Raw genomic sequence first — 16,867 nt, forward strand, 5'->3', positions numbered from 1 at the left:
GCCCATACATCCCCATGTAGCTTCTGAAACATTTTGCTCTTTACTTTCTTCCACTGACAGTATAATCCATCTGCCTGCTGGTAATCCAGTCTTGATGTGATGTCTGACACAAAGTAAGTGCTTAATGTATATTTGTTGACTTACTGGTTATGTTTCAGGTCTTCAAATAGTGCTAATATATTTGAAAGTTAGAAATTATAAAGTTTTGCCTTTATACCTAGGTGCAAGGCAATCTGTGTGCTTTGAGAGTTTAGGTTTTGGATAATATGTATTGATTGTATTAGTAAAATAGTTTTTTCTTCTTCTTCTTTTTTTTTTATTTTAGTGTCAAACCAGGATAGAAAAACTCAACAAGAATTTAAGATGTGAAGAGCCCTTTCTTAAAAGAAGAAAAAAGTGATTATTGGGACTATGGATCGGAGTAAACGGAATTCCATTGCAGGATTTCCTCCCCGCTTAGAGCGTCTGGAAGATTTGGAAGGGGGCAGTGGAGGGGATGGAAACATGGCCCAGATAGGAAGAGTGTGGCCATCTTCATATCGAGCTCTCATAAGTGCCTTTTCTAGACTTACACGTTTAGATGACTTTACCCGGGAAAAGATTGGGTCTGGCTTCTTCTCTGAAGTGTTCAAGGTGAGTGAGCATCTGTAACTTCATCTCAGGCACTCTGCAGAACAGCATCCTTGCAGTAGATAAATAGACTGCCCTTTCAAGACTTTTCCATTTGTTCTTAACTTTGGTGGGGGCTTTGATTAGTGTGGCTCCTTAATGCTGAGAAATAATTTAAACCCTCATTCTTAATGACTTTTTTTTTTTTTTGAAATGTGATAGGGATTATAGAAAAGAGGCAGAATTGAATATTTGACCTATTTTGCTTTTATAACTGCTATTGTGAGATATTCAGAGTGTGGGATGGGATAGACCATGGAGAAATTTGATATGAGTACTGGAGCAGGAAGCAGACATTAATAGTTTATTGAATCAGTATGCAGATGTACTTGGTATATATAGGATATATTCATTTATACATATATAAGAGTGAAGCCCCTCTTTGTAGGAGAGAGGAAGGAGAAAGAAGAGGAGGGAAGGGATAAAGGAAAGAAAGGATAGAGATAGAAAAAGAGAGAGATCACATTTCAGTATTGACTCATTGATAAGTCCAGGGCTGTTGTGACTGGGGTTTCCTTTTGTCCTTCCTTCTAGTGTGGTTCATTCATTTATAGTAAATAGACCTTCAGAATACAATAAAAACCAGCCTACTTTTATCTGGTGACAAAACTTATTATAAAAATACAGACTATGAGCAAGCCAGATTTATTTATTTATTTATTTATTTTTTTAAATTTTTATTTAATAATTACTTTATATTGACACTCATTTCTGTTTCGATTTTTTTTTCCCCTCCCTCCCTCCATTCCCTCCCCTAGATGGCAAGCAGTCCTTTATATGTTGGATATGGAGCAAGCCAGATTTAAAGGGAGCATTCCAGTGGGCAAGGGCTGCCACTTTTCAAGCCAGAGGAGGGAAGGAAGTAAAGAGAGCATAAATTGATTTTCTATGTCTTAGATAAATTCTGTCCTGGGAAACTTCTCCTTAAGAGAGTCAGTAATCCAGATGGAACTCCAACTGACCAGGAGCCTAGCCAGTTTGGAGTAACAAGCCTTTGTCCTTGTAATTGGCTGGCTGCTGGCCTGGAGTGCTCCTAAACCCCTGGGACACCAAAGTTCCTGGGCTTCCCCCCAACCAGTGCGCCTTCTGTCTCTCATGATCCTTCAATCTTTCCTTATAGCTAGAAAAAAATACACTTCCTATCCATGCTTGTATTCTAAAAGGGGCTACATCTGTATGTCATGATTATTTCTGGATTCTTCTTTATGGGAGTTAACATGATCTAGTGCAAAGGGACTTGGGCTTGGCATCAGAAAATTTAGGTTTGAATCCCAGATAAAGCTATTGTTGTGTACTGAGCAAATCACTTGTAATTCTGGCCTTTTCCAAGGAACTGGGAAAAGGTCTATCAAAGTACACTATGTGGTTCTAAAAAGGATGTGCAATATTGTCCTTTATTTTCTTCACCTGAATGTAGTTGAGGCTGAATTCAGTTGCCAATTGCAATTGCTTTTGATGTAAATGTATTTTTTTTAAATAATAATTTTTTTATTTTCAAAATACATGCAATGATAGTTTTCAGCATTCAATCTTGCAAAATCTTGTGTACAAATATTTCTCCCTCCCTTCCCCTTCCCTAGACAGCAAGTAATCTAATACATGTTAAACATGTGCAATTTTTCTATGCATATTTCCACAATTATCATACTGCACAAGAAAAATCAGATCTAAAAAGGAAAAAATGAGAAGGAAAAAAAAAAAAAACAAGTAGACAACAACAAAAAGGTGAAAACACTATGTTGTTGTCCACAATCACTCCCCACAGCTCTCTCTCTGGGTGCAGATGGCTCTCTCCAGTGGATGCATTTTTAAAAGCTCAATGAGTTTCCTTGCCGTTGGGCAGATCTTCATTGTCAACTGCTGATAGCAAGACTTGTTCAGTCATTTTTTCCAGTTAGGTCTTACTCTTTGTGACTCCATTTGGAGTGGTTTGCCATTTCCTTCTTCAGCTAATTTTACAGATTGGAAATGGAGGCAAATGGGGTTAAGTGACTTGCCTGAGATCCCATATCTAATAAGTGGCTGAGAGCAGATTTGTACCCTAGAAGATGAGTTGTCTTGACTCTAGGCCTGGTATTCTATCTACTGTGCCACCTAACTGCTAATGTGTTTAGCCATTCCTCGATTGATAGACATCTACATTATTTCCTGTTTTTAGCTGTTAGAAAAAGTACTGCTATAAATATTTTGGAGTCTAAAGAGACTTTATCCATTTTAATGGCTTCTTTCTAGGTATAAACCCAGTAATGGAGTCTCTGGTTCATAAGATAGGATTTTTTAGTCATTTTCTTTGTATGATTCCAAATTGCTTTCTAAAATTTTTATCCTATTTCATAGCTCTACCATTAATGGATTAATGTACCTATTTTCCCCAAATTCCTCTAACATTGACTGTTGCCATTTTTGGTTGGTTTTTGCTAATTTGCAGGTTATGACCTGAAATCTCAGGGCTGTTTTGCTTTGTTTTCTCTTGGTTTTTTTTTAATTTGGAGCATTCTTTAATATGATTATGAATCCTTTGCAGTTCTTTTGAGAATTATTTGTTCATATTCCTTAATCATTTATTAGGGAATAATATTAGTCATGTGTATGTATATGTATATAACACACACACATATTATTTACTTATATATCTTGGACACCAAAGCCTTATCAGAGAAATTTGACACAAAGATTTTTTTTTCCGTATCCTACCACTTCCCTTTTTGTCCTGTCATTAGTTTTGTCTGTGCTGACACTCTTCAGTTTCAAGCAAGAGTTATTTCTTCTATCCTTTTGTAATTGCTTCTATCTCTTGTTTGGTCAAGCATCATCTCTCATCCATTGAGGTATATCATCTATTTCTCTTTTAGTTTTTAAAAGCATAATCTTTAACATTAAGGCTCTGTAGGACAGCAACTCTTACCCAAATTAAAGTCAGAGACTCTCAAAGTAAAAAAACAAAAAAGGATTTATTATGCTGGTGAGAAAGGCAACTCTCAACAGACAAGGTGGCAGTAGAGGAGTGCAAAGTGCAAACTACAAAATACAAGATCATATAGACCCTACTCAGAAGCTCCCAACCACCCCTCTGACCTTTTCTCACATTGTCCAGGGGAGTCCAGGCTTATACTCTAAACTCAGAAATCTATCTCACAAACAAAAGAATACTAGTAAATAACAACTCTTTACCAATTAAATATTTAAATGGTAAGTGTGTTAGGGGGTGCGGGGAGAGACAAAGACAGACAGACAGACAGGAAAGAAATGTTCAAACACCTGCAGCTTTTAGCTACAACTCAACTTGTTATTGCAAAGCCTCAAGTCACAATTAGAGTATAGGTCAAGGCTATATTCTTATGAGAGATCTTCCCTCAATTTATCTTATTCAAGGCCACATATTTATTTAGAACATATTGTAGAATATGGTGTTCAGTATTGGCCTAAGCCTTATTTCTGCCAGAATGTTTTCCAGGTTTTGTAGAAGTTTTTGTCGAGTAAAGAATCTTTTCCTAGGTAATTTATGTTTTCCACTTTGTGAAATACTGGGTTATTGATTTCTATTGTTTCTGAATCTCCTTCATTTATGTTTGTTCCACTGATCTATCATGCTGTTCTTTAACCAATACTAGATGGCTTTAATGATGTCTGCTTTTTTTTTTAATTTAATTTTTATTTAATAATTACTTTATATTGACACTTGTTTCTGTTCTGATTTTTTTTTTCCCTCCCTCCCTCCACCCCCTCCCCTAGATGGCAAGCAGTCCTTTATATGTTGGATATGTTGCAGTATATCCTAGATACAATATATGTTTGCAGAACCGAACAGTTCTCTTGTTGCATAGGGAGAATTGGATTCAGAAGGTATAAATAACCCGGGAAGAAAAACAAAAATGCAGATAGTTCACATTCGTTTCCCAGTGTTCTTTCTTTGGGTGTAGCTGCTTTTGTCCGTCATTTATCAATTGAAACTCAGGTCTCTTTGTCAAAGAAATCCACTTCCATCAAAATATGTCCTCATACAATATCGTTGTCGAAGTGTATAATGATCTCCTGGTTCTGCTCATTTCACTTAGCAATGATGTCTGCTTTATAATATAGTTTGAGTTTTTTATTTTATCATTTTTCTAGATATTCTAGATCTTTTATTGTTTCAATTGAATTTTGTTATTTTATCAAATTCTGTAAAATGTCCTCTTAATAATTTGGTTGATATGGCATTTACAATATAAATTAGTTTTGGTATTATTGTCATTTTTATTATATTGACATGGCCTAGCCATGAGCACAATTTCCCCAGCTATTTAGAGTTTTTTTTTTCCTGAAATCACCCCCTTTGTCATTTCTTAAAGCACAGTTTTATTTAGCACATTCACATACTGTAATAGGTTTAGCTGTTTTCCATTAGATGGATATTACCTCAGTTTCTAATTCTTTACATAATGGAAAGAACTGATTTAAGTATTCTTGTATATATAGGTCCTTTTCTTCTTTCTTTGATCTTTTTGAGGTATACATATCATAACAGTATCACTGATTCAAAGGGATTCACAGTTTAATAAGCTTTTTGGGTGTGGTTATAAATTGCTTTCCAGAATGGTTATTTTTATTTGTGGTGAGTACCTTTGTAATCTAGTTCAGAAAATGCCTTTGGTGGTAACTGGTGTTCTTGTTTGTCAGGAGCTTTGAGCTCCTCTAGGGTATTACTCCATAGGAACAGGACAGATTTTCTTATTCACCATGTTTGTCTGTCTGTCTGGCTTAATTTAATATTCTGTTAATTTAGTACCACTCTCTATGGTTTTAAGCAAAAATTAAATTATTAGTAGATTAGTTTGCTTTTTTATGTTGTATTTTTATTTGTTTTGTTAAACATTCCCCAATTTAATTTTATTTATTTATTTTTAAAATCACAAATATAATAGGTTTACTTACCATTTTGTACATCTGAACTAGAAGGCATGAAAAAACAAATTAAAAAGGGTTATTTTATATTAATTTACTTTAATTTTTTAATTTGTTGGGAGTTTAAAAAATTTTTTTTAGTTGCATGTCCAGTTCGTTGATCTGTTTTTTCTTTTGTGGATAAATTTTCAGAAAAGTAAATTTTCTTAAAGACTGATTTGGGAGCAGCTAGATGGTTCAGTGATAGAGAACCAGTCCAGGAGGATCTGAGTTCAAATGAGACCTTAGATATTTAGCTACCTGTGTAACCCTGGACAAGTCACTTAACTTCTGTTGTCTCACCAAAAACAAAATAAAACAAACTTATAAAGGAGGGAAAAGGATATGTGCAAAAATGTTTGTAGAAGCTCTTTTTGTGGTAGCAAAGAATTGGAAAGTGAGTAGATGCCCATTAATTGGGTAATAGCTAAATAAGTGATGGTATATGAAAATACTGAAATATTATTGTTCTATTAAAAATGATGAACAAACTGATTTTAGAAAGATTTACACGAACTGATGATGAATGAAATAAGCAGAACCAGGAATACATTGTACCTAGTAACAGCAAGATTGGGCCATAATCAACTATGAAAGATTTGGTTCTTAGTGGTTCAATGGTCTAAGGCAATCCCAATAAACTCTGGATAGAAAATACCATATGTATTGAGAGAGACAAATATGGAGAATGAATATAAATCAGCACATGGTATGACTTTTAAAAAATTTTCTTGTTTTTTTTCTTTTGTGATTTTTCCCTTTTGTTCTGATTTTTCTCTTCAAAATGATTCATAAAGAAATGTGTGTTAAAAAATTAATGTACATGTATAATCAGAAAAAAAGAAAACAAAAAAAAAAAAAAAAAGAAGAAGAAAAAAGACTGATTTGGCTTGCATTCCAGAATTTCTGGATTGTCTTCTTCTCATTATCTTAAATTTTTTTTTCTCAATAGTATTTTATTTTTCTAAGTACTTGTAAAGATAGTTTTCAACATTAATTTTTGTAAGACTCTATGTTCCAAATTTTTCTCCCTCCCTCACCTCTCTTTTACCCAAGACAGCAAGCAGTCTGCTATAAGTGAAATATATACAAGCCTTTTAAACTTATTTTCATATTTGTCATGTTGTGCAAGAAATATCAGACCAAAAGGGGAAAAAAACCATAAAAAAGAAAAAAAGAAAAAATAAAGGTGAAAATACTTTGTTTTGATTCACATTATTGCTTTGCATCACCTCATTGTTGAAAAGAGCCATGTCCATCACATTTGATCTTCACTTAATCTTGTTGTTGTATACATTGTTATCTTGATTCTACTCATTTCACTTAGTATCAGTTCAAGTAAGTCTTTCTAGGCTTTCCTGAAATCAGCCTGCTCATAAAAAAACAGCTTATAAAACAATAATATTCCATTACATTCATATACCATAACTTATTCAGCCATTCCCCAAAGAAGGGGCAGCCACTCAATTTACAATTCTTTGCCACTACAAAAAGGGCTGCTACAAACATTTTTTCACACGTGGGTCTTTTTCCCTCCTTTATGATCTCTTTGGGATACAGACCCAATAGAAACTGCTGGATCAGAGAGTTCACACAGTTTAATAGCCCTTTGAGCATAGTTCCAAATTGCTCTCCAGAATGGTTGAATCAGTTCACAACTCCACCAACAAAGTGTTAGTGTGCCAGTTTTCCCACATCCCCTTCAACATTTTTTATCATTGTCTTTCCCTGTCATGTTAGCCAGTCTGAGAGGTATGTAGTGGCACCTAAGAGTTGTCTTAATTTGCATTTCTCTAATCAATAATGTTTTAGAGCATATTTTTATATGACTATAAATGACTTTAATTTTTTCATCTGAAAATTGTTCATATTCTTTAACCATTTATCAGTTGGAAAATGGTTTGTATTCTTATAAATTTAAGTCATTTATATATTTTAGAAATGAGGCCTTTATCAGAGTCCTTGGATAAAAAAATTTTCCCCCAGTTTTCTGCTTCCCTTCTATTCTTGTCTGAATTGGTTTTGTTTGTACAAAAACTTTTTAATTTAATATAATCAAAGTTATCCATTTTGCATTTTCTAATGTTCTCTAGTTCTTCTTTGGAATTCCCCAAGTGTTATAGTGGATCATGTGTACATGGATTGTTGTAAAAATGGACTAGCATTAAAAAAAAACAACCCACAGTCTTTGAAACAAATCTGTAGTTTGTGAAATATTTGAAAGAGTAAGTTTTTTACCTGCAAGTACTATTGGGGAGACTGTGCATGAGAGATAACATCTTGAAGAATTTATCTCAAATTGTCCATGCTTCTCTTAATTTGTGTTTTTATGTTTCCTGGGTCCTTCTCTGAGCTCTCATTTGAAAATCAACCGAGTGTTTGTCAGCCAATCCTAACTAGAGAAACACTACATGTCCCAGAGACCTGATGAGAGAGTTTAAAATCCCTTGATGCTTGGTGAGATAGGTAAGGCATGTTTGGAAGAATGGCAGATTATTAGTAGCCAGGGGTTAGCAGGAAAAAGTGTGTTGGAGGATCTTTTTTTTTCTCTCTGTTTGGGGATTTTTTGTTTGTTTTGATTTCATTTGGAATCTGTATTCTGTAGAGTATTCTGGGATTTGATATGTTTCCTGAATGACTGGGGAAATTCACACTTGAGCCAGTCTGAAGCCTTCTTTGTGAAAGGAATCAATGACAGGTTTTAGCTAATGCAGTATGTTTACAGGGACCTGAATAAGCAGGCATGGGGAAAAGAATGGGGACACCTTTTTTTTTTCCCCCTTCTGGAAGAAGTTGAGTTAATCACTTGTTAGAAGTAGGAGGAACAGCTTTGGAAGAAAATTTTTGGCCAATTTAACTGAAAGCAGATTGAGTAATGATTACTCCATCATGACTTAAATTATATCCTTGCAACAACCTATTCCAACAGCATCTGAGGAAATATCCATGTTGCATGTGCTAGGTTTCTAAAGTCTCTTTTTCTTGTTTGATGACAGCTATCAGAATTAGTCCTAGATCTTGTATTCCAGTGGAAGACTTTAGTAATTTTTCAAAATAAATCTTTGTTGCTTTGTTTTTAATATCACCTAAGTTTCCCATTTCCTCCCAGATATTCCATATAAACGAAAATGGAAAAGGAGAAAAAACCAGTTCTGCAAAAACTAGCCAATGTATTAGGCCAAAAAAAAGTGACATATATGTTACATAAACAATACATACAATCCCCCATCTTTGCAAAGTAGGGAGAGATGTATCCTTATTGCTTTTCTTTGAGGCTGATTGGGTCATTATAATTTCTCAGCATTCAGTTTAAATTGTTTTGTTTTGTTGTGTTTTTTTTTCCTTTCTATTTCCATTGTTGTCATTGTATTTATTATCTTTCTGGTCCTGCTTATTTCACATTGCATCTTTTATAAATCTTCCCAGGCTTCCCCAAACTCACTATGGTTATTATTTCTTGCAGCATAGAAGTCAGTCTAAAAGCAGTGCTTGGGGCACTCAGATGGCTTAATGGATAGAGCACTGCAGTGGATAGAGCTTCCAGTGACACTGCCTATCTCTCTTTTTTTTTTTTCTTTAGGCAACTTATTTATTTATTTTTTAAATAACTTTTTATTGACAGAACCCATGCCAGGGTAATTTTTTTTTACAGCATTATCCCTTGCATTCACTTCTGTTCCGATTTTTCCCCTCCTTCCCTCCACCCCCTCCCCTAGATGGCAAGCAGTCCTTTACATGTTGAATAGGTTACAGAATATCCTAGATACAATATATGTGTGCAGAACTGAACAGTTTTCTTGTTGCACAGGAAGAATTGAATTCAGAAGGTAGAAATAACCCGGGAAGAAAAACAAAAATGCAAGCAGTTTATATTCATTTCCCAGTGTTCTTTCTTTGGGTGTAGCTGCCTCTGTCCATCTTTGATCTGAATTAACTCTTTATCGAAGAGATCCACTTCCATCAGAATATATCCTCAAACAGTATCGTTGTTGAGGTATATAATGATCTCCTGGTTCTGCTCGTTTCACTTAGCATCAGTTCATGTAAGTCTCGCCAGTCCTCTCTGTATTCATCCTGCTGGTCATTCCTTACAGAACAATAATATTCCATAACATTCATATACCACAATTTACTCACCCATTCTCCAATTGATGGGCATCCTTTCGTTTTCCAGCTTCTAGTCACTACAAACAGGGCTGCCACAAACATTTTGGCACATACAGGTCCCTTTCCTTTCTTTAGTATCTCTTTGGGGTATAAGCCCAGTAGAAACACTGCTGGATCAAAGGGTATGCACAGTTTGATAACTTTTTGAGCATAGTTCCAAATTGCTCTCCAGAGACACTGCCTATCTCTTGTAAGATCACATACTGCATGTTACCTCTCATGTGAGCGGGTGTTATTACTACTTCCAGTGTTTAGTATGGTACCAGAAAAATTGTAAGGCTTTTATTTGTTTTTGTGAGGAAATAGGTGTTAAGTCACTTGCCCAAGTGATTTAATACCAAACTCAACAGAACATATTATCTTTCCTCCAAATTCTCCCTTCTTCTCAATATTCCTATTACTGTCAAGGGACCACCATCCTCTCAGTCACCAAGGCTCACACCACTGCTGTCATCTGCAGTTTCTCATTGGCACTCACTCCACAGAACTAATCTGTTGTAAACCTTCTTGTTTCTGCCTTTATTATCCCTCATATATGTCCCCTTCTCTTTGCTCACCCTGCCTTACCCTGGTGTGGGCCCTCACCTGGACTACTGTACTAACCTGCTTGTGGGTCTCCCTGCGTCACACTGCTCCATCCTGACATTCATCCTCCACTAAGTTGCCAAAGTGACCATTTCATCTCTCTACTGACCTGTCTCCATTTGACCTGTCTAGCTATTCTTATGCTGTCTTGCCTTCTACTTTACTCTCTGGCTCCACTGGCCTACTTGCTGTTCCTCATATGTGACCTTCCATTTTCCATCTCTGTGCTTTTATTCTGACTGTACCTGATGCCATGAATGCTTTTTAAGTGATCTGGTATGCATGGAACCCCTATTATACTTAAAAAAAATTGTTCTAAAGGATAACTTTTAGGGTTGGCTAGAGGAGAGATAGGATGGAAATCTTGATGATATAAAAGTTAAAAATATCAGCTAAACTAACAGCAAATGTTCTGACTAATATCAAAACATTAGTGCATTACATATGTATAATCCATATCAAATTGTTAACTGTCTCAGAGAAAGGGGAAGGTGAAAGAGATGGAAAAAATTTGGAACTCAGGATTTTACAAATATGAATATGAAAATTTGTCTTTACATATAATTGGGAAAAAATTAAATATTATTTAAAAAGAAGTAAATGTTCACACACCCCCCTTTTTTTTTCTCATAGTAAGAATGTCATGGCAGAAGACAAAAGAGACCAAAGTCTTCTGATTGAATTGTCCATTTGCTTTGTGTTTCCCAGTAGCAGACCCCACTCAGAGGTTGAGGCTTATGTGAATTCTTTCCAAGATGCAGATCCTATTGAGTCAAGTCAGGTATGGCTTGAATGAGAAAGTTTGTTCTATTGCAGAATATGTTTGATTTGGTTTGCCAGTTTTGTATAGGGACTTGAGGCAAAGTAGGAAGATTGAAGTGACCTAATGGAAAATGTTGTTGGAATTGATGTGAGATAATGGCTAGAGATCCAATTGATGAGGTCTTCTATGTTGGGTGTGGTTAGCAGAAGAATTGATAAAAATTAATCCCTGAGGCAGGCAGGGAGAAGGCACTGATAGAGATCAGTTTAGCTCAGTAGTTTCAGCCTCTGTAGAGGTCTCAGCAGTCTCATTTTGCCATGCCTTGTCAGAAATCTTAGTCATGTTCCTGAGGCTAAATTTTCCCTATAAAATCTATTTATGGGCCCTCCTGTGACTGTTACCCTCCTTTGGGTCAGTCCACCATGCCATTCCGCCTCATGGCGTCTTTCTCCTTAACTCTCCTCCATGCCACATGGTATCTCTCCAATTTCTTCAATGTTTCTCAACCCTACTTTCTCTTCCTTAGAACTGACTAACTCTTTTGGGGGGCTAAGTCCCTTTTAGCATGTTAGTCTGCCAGCTAAGGGCATGCCTCATCCTGTGCCTGGAGGGCTCCCTTTCTACTAAGTAATTGTACTTTTCATTCCACTTGCTCTCCCATTCTATTTCATAACCTCTTTCCTAAATAAATCTACCTTTTACCAAAAAGGGTAGCCATTGTGAAATCTTCTCATGTCTAGTCCCCAACTTTTGGGCTAGGGAGTGATTAGGGTCTAATTTCCAAGTCAGTAAAGGTGGTGATTATTTCCCAGACTAAAGTGATTCCCAGATCAATTGGAGGTGAGAGTTTCCTATGGGAACCAGGTAGTTTTCCCATCCTACCAAAGATCAGGGGGGCATAGTTCTATTACATCAGGCACTTAATATTTATTTACTGATAATCAATGAACTGTGTTTTGCCGGGTAAGCGAGGTGCTGGAGATAAAAAAATACAAAAATGAGAAAGTTCCTGCCCTCCAGAAACTTTAATTCTCCTACAGGAAGACACAGAGAACTCCTTGTGAGGAAGAGTACTAAGTCATCTGAGGACATTCCAGGAGTTTTCTTGAAGGAAGAACCACTTGAGCTGGGCTTCGAATATTATGGGAATGGGAGAATCGCTCGGGCAAAGGCATGGAGGTGGGCAGTGAGGCGTTTTGAGTACAGAATAACAAGCGATAGTATTTGACATCAAGGTAGGTTCCTGATGGAAAGTAATGAATGAGCCTTTTGAAATGACAGGAAAAGCCAGATTGTTAGTCAGGCAAGAAGCACAGCCAGGAAGGCCTTTTATAGAGGGAGGGATTAGAGTTGAGTGTTGAAGGAGGCCAGGGAAGCCGGAAGGAAAAGGTGGGGGTCAGCCAGTGCAAAGGCAAAGAGCCTCCAGAAGATGGTATATAAGCAAAAGGAAAAGGAACAGAAAGCAGATAAGTAAAAGCTAGTTGGGGGAGCACCTGCAGCTGGGCCTGGGCCGGGCCTGAGCACAAGTACCAGTTGTGGTGAGGAAGGCCAGCCCCAAGACCTCTCAGAGACCACGAGCTGTTGTGTTGTTGGCCCAGTGGTGGCTGGGACGGGCCAGGGCCTCTTTGCTGCCCTGGTATTGCATACTGCTTCTTTGTTTAAAGGACCTCCTTTCTGATCCTGGTGAAACATAAATCATTCGCCCTTGGTCCCCCCCGCACCTTTTCTCCACCTTGTTTACCATTTGCCAGCCGTTCACCAGAATACAAGTTTTTGACACACATACAAAGGATCAGCTCCTTAGATGATTTTCCAAAAAGAACAGTGACTGAGAATGAAGAAACCTTTTTAAAGCACAGATAGCGTCAGTAAATAGAGTCGGAAAACTACTGTCAGAGAGTTCTTTGTGTGACAGTGTTTTCTTAAACTTATCCTTCTAAGATTGGCCAAGGAGAATAGATCTCCTTTCAGTGGTCAGGAGGCGTATGACCACAAAGTCACTGAGGCAGAGGCAAAGAGTCCCACATGAATGACACATTCATAAAAAGAAGTAAACATTTCATTATACCTTTTGTTCCACAAAGAATCTGTATCAGTGTCTCTTGTTTTCTGTCACCTTCATTTCCCATTCTATTCTTCCCTACTGCTTTACCCAGAACCATCTTCCCTGGCTTCCATCAGGTCCCAGCTAAAATCCTACCTTCTACAGGAAAGCTGTTCCCATCACTCTTCATGCTAGGACTTTTTCTCCATTAATGATCTCCAAATTATCCTGTCTATAGCTATTTTGTATATTAGACTGTGATCTCCCTGAGGGACAAGGGCTGTCTTTGACCTTTCTTGGTAGACCTAGCGTAAATACACTGCCTGGAACATAGTCAGTGCTTAATAAAAGCTTAAAATTCATAACCAGCTTATAATCAATTAAATGAGCATTCATTAGATACCAGTTATATATATGGATGCTATGCTAGTTGCTATGGATATAAAGATAAAAATGAATTGGTTCCCATCTTTAAAGTGCTTATACTGTAATGGAAGAGGCAACTGGTACATATATTGTTATATCCAAAAGACATTTGCAATTATATAAAAATCCAGCTAAAGGGGACATAAGATAACTTTGAAGGGGAAGGAGCTTGCAGATGGATGGACTTTTCTTGGACTCTCTCTTGATTGGAACTGTTTCCTTCAAGTCTGCAGGAAGCCTTTCACAATCCTTCTTCCAGTACTTCTCTGTTCAATATATCCCTAATTATCTTGTATATAAAGTTTGTGCATAGTTGTTTCCATGTTGAATTTCCCATTACATTCTGAGTTCCTGAAGATCAGGAATTATCATCTCCCAGTATCTGACACACAGTAGTGCTTAGTATTTTTTGTTCACACTTAAGTGTGAAATTGAGAATAACAAGGTTATGAGCCTGCTATGAATGTTTTGGCATATATTGGTATGTGTTTACTATCTACTGGACTTTTTTTTTTTTTTCCTCTTTGACTTCTTTGTAGGTGTATGCTGAGAAGTGAGACTGCAAAATCAAAGGGCATGGATAATTTAACTACTTTTTATGCATAATTTCAAATTGAAATCCAGAACAATAGAACTACTTAACATTTTCACTAACAGTACATTAGTGTGCTTGCTTCTCCATACCTATCCACAGCAGTTTGTTCCCAGTGGTTGACAGTTTCGTTATTAAATTATTCTGAGCTTATCCAGGAAAGGACTTTAAAAAAAAACTTTATTTGAATGGTGGGGGAAGAAAGTTCTTTTTCACTTGATTTCTTAACTTTTCATCATCTTTTGCAACTTTTTTTTTTGGAAGGATCTATTTGGCAATAAAAATAAAAAGTTGGTGAGATGATTTCTTACTGTTTCCTTTTACTGTTATTGAGACTATACTAATTCACGACAGACACATTTCTAACAGTGGTTTGTGAGCTTAGGCCCCTTCAAAGTCTGTAGTAGCATAGAAGAAAAATAAAAAGTGTTAAGGCATATTCTTGTTGTGGTTGATTGTCATTTTTGGGCATGAGTGCTGTGATCATACTAGATATGTACATAATGTGGTCTTAACAGAACTATGATGCTATATGAGAAAAATCTACTTCCTACCCAGAATTTCTGTGTGTGTATAATCTACAATATAGAAAATAAATCTGGGAGGGACTTTCGAAGTGATTTAATACAATCTTTTCACTTTTCAGATGAGAAAACAGTCTCTAAGTGGTAGGGGATTCTCCTAATCCTCGCAAAGAAAAGCCTGCTTGAGCCAAAACTCAAATTCCTGGATCTTTTCCAAATTCAGTACTCTTTCTAATGTTCCATAGATATCATAAATTGTATAGATATTTTAATAACTTTATGAAAACATGATTACACTGTTCTTTGTAGCTAAAAGCATTGTTTGCTTTTAGAGCCAGTTTGCATTAATTTTTTATTCTGAACTTAACAGACAGCAAAAAAAAAAAAACACCAAACTTTTTATATGCAAAATAGAAATAAAAGACTAAATATGAAACTTTTAATCTATATAATCTACACTTTATTTTTTAGAAAAAGTTTATGATAAATTCAGCGTGTCACTTCTGAAGTTGCTTTTTTGGTCTTTTTTCTTCTGAACTTCTTTCTGTAATCTGTGAATTTAAAAAAATACTTTAATGACCCTCCCTTCTTTATTTTCTATTTTTGGCGACCCTACCAATATTTTTTTTTTCCTTCCACCTTCCCTCTTCTCAAAAAATCCCCAAAACTAATAAATACAGTCAAGCAAAATAAAGCCACACATTGACCCAATAAAAAGTCTGTCTTATTCAGTACCTTGAGGCCATTGCTTCTCTCAGTATATAGTATAGTCTTCATCAAAAGAGTCAAGGCTTTCCAAGTTGTTTATAATGATATTGTTATACAGCTCATTCTGGTCACTTCTCTCTTTTATTATAGTTTCTTTAGTTATATCTGACTCTTCGTGACCCTGTGGACCACAGCATGCTAGGCCCTTCTATTCTCTCTCAGTCTATCCAAATCTATGACAATCTCAATCCATTTCTTCCTCTGCCATACTCCTTTTTCTTTTTCCTTCATTTTTTCCCAATATTAGGGTCCTTTCCATTGAGTCCTAACTTCTAGTTATGGGATCAAAGTATCTAAGGTGCAGTCTTTAGTATTTGACCTTCCAATGAATAGCCTGAATTACTTTCTCTTAGTATTTACTGATTTGATCTCCTTGCTGTGCAAGAGACTCTCAAAAGATCTCTCCGGCACCACAATTTCAAAGCATTGATGTCGTTTTCAGTTTTCCTTGTAGTCCAACTCTCACTCTGCTGGAGAAGCCAGATACAAACCTTTGTTGGTGAGGGGATGTCTCTGCTTCTTATTGTACTGTCCAGCTTTGTCACAACTTTCCTTCTACGGAGGAAGCATCTTTTAATTTCATGGCTGCAGTCACCATCTTCAGTGATCTTTGAGCCCAAGAATATGAAATCAGACACTGCTTCTGTTTTTTCTCTGTTTTCCAGAAAGTGATGGGACCAATTGCACCCTCCTCTTGACTGTGGCTTGTTAATTCTTCACTTTCTATCATCAGAGTGGTATCTTTTGCATACATGAGATTGTTGATATTTTTCTCAGCAATCTTAACTCAGTTTTTGATTCATCTAGTCTGGCATTTTGCATGATATACTCTGCATATAAGTTAAATAAATAAGGTGATAATATATATCTTTATTATACTCCTTTTCTAATCTTATACTAATTAGTTATTTTGTGTTTGATTCTCACTGTTGTTTATTAATGTTCATACTGCTTCTTTAGAAGTTGGATAAGATGATCTGGTATTTCTACTTCTTTGAAGACTTTGCACATTTTATTATGATCCACACAGTGAAATTCTAAAATCTTTTAGGATTTTAACTAGCTCAGCTGGAATTCTATCATCTTCACTAGCTTTATTGTAAGCAAAGTTTCCTGAGGCTCACTTCACTTCATTCCCCAAGATATCTAGCTCTACATCAGTAACCACACCATCATGGATCTTTTCTGAATAGTTCTGTAAATAGTTTTTCTGTACATTCTTGCCAGCTTTTTTCTTTTCTTAATCTTTTTTACTTCTGTTAAGTCCCTAATATTTTTCCACATGAAAGTTCTCTTGATATCTCTGATTTTCTTAAAGAGAAATCTTTTGTCTTTCCCATTCTATTGTTGACTTCTTTTTTTTGCATTGTTAATTTAAGAAAACCTTATCTCTTCTTGCTATTCTC

General features: G+C 36.1%; 1 protein-coding gene across 3 annotated transcripts in view; it reads left to right on the plus strand.

The window, feature by feature from the left end:
* The window catches only part of TESK2 (testis associated actin remodelling kinase 2), a 161,508-nt gene that overhangs the window by 42,785 nt on the left and 101,856 nt on the right, over nucleotides 1–16,867 (plus strand). For all 3 annotated transcript variants that reach the window (XM_051999875.1, XM_051999877.1, XM_051999876.1), the window contains exon 2: nucleotides 326–633. In XM_051999875.1, the coding sequence (XP_051855835.1) occupies nucleotides 412–633 (222 nt within the window). In that variant the 5' untranslated portion in view covers nucleotides 326–411. The remainder of the gene's footprint in view (nucleotides 1–325; nucleotides 634–16,867) is intronic.

Source organism: Antechinus flavipes, chromosome 4 (genome assembly GCF_016432865.1).
Source record: "Antechinus flavipes isolate AdamAnt ecotype Samford, QLD, Australia chromosome 4, AdamAnt_v2, whole genome shotgun sequence".
Lineage (NCBI taxonomy): Eukaryota > Metazoa > Chordata > Mammalia > Dasyuromorphia > Dasyuridae > Antechinus > Antechinus flavipes.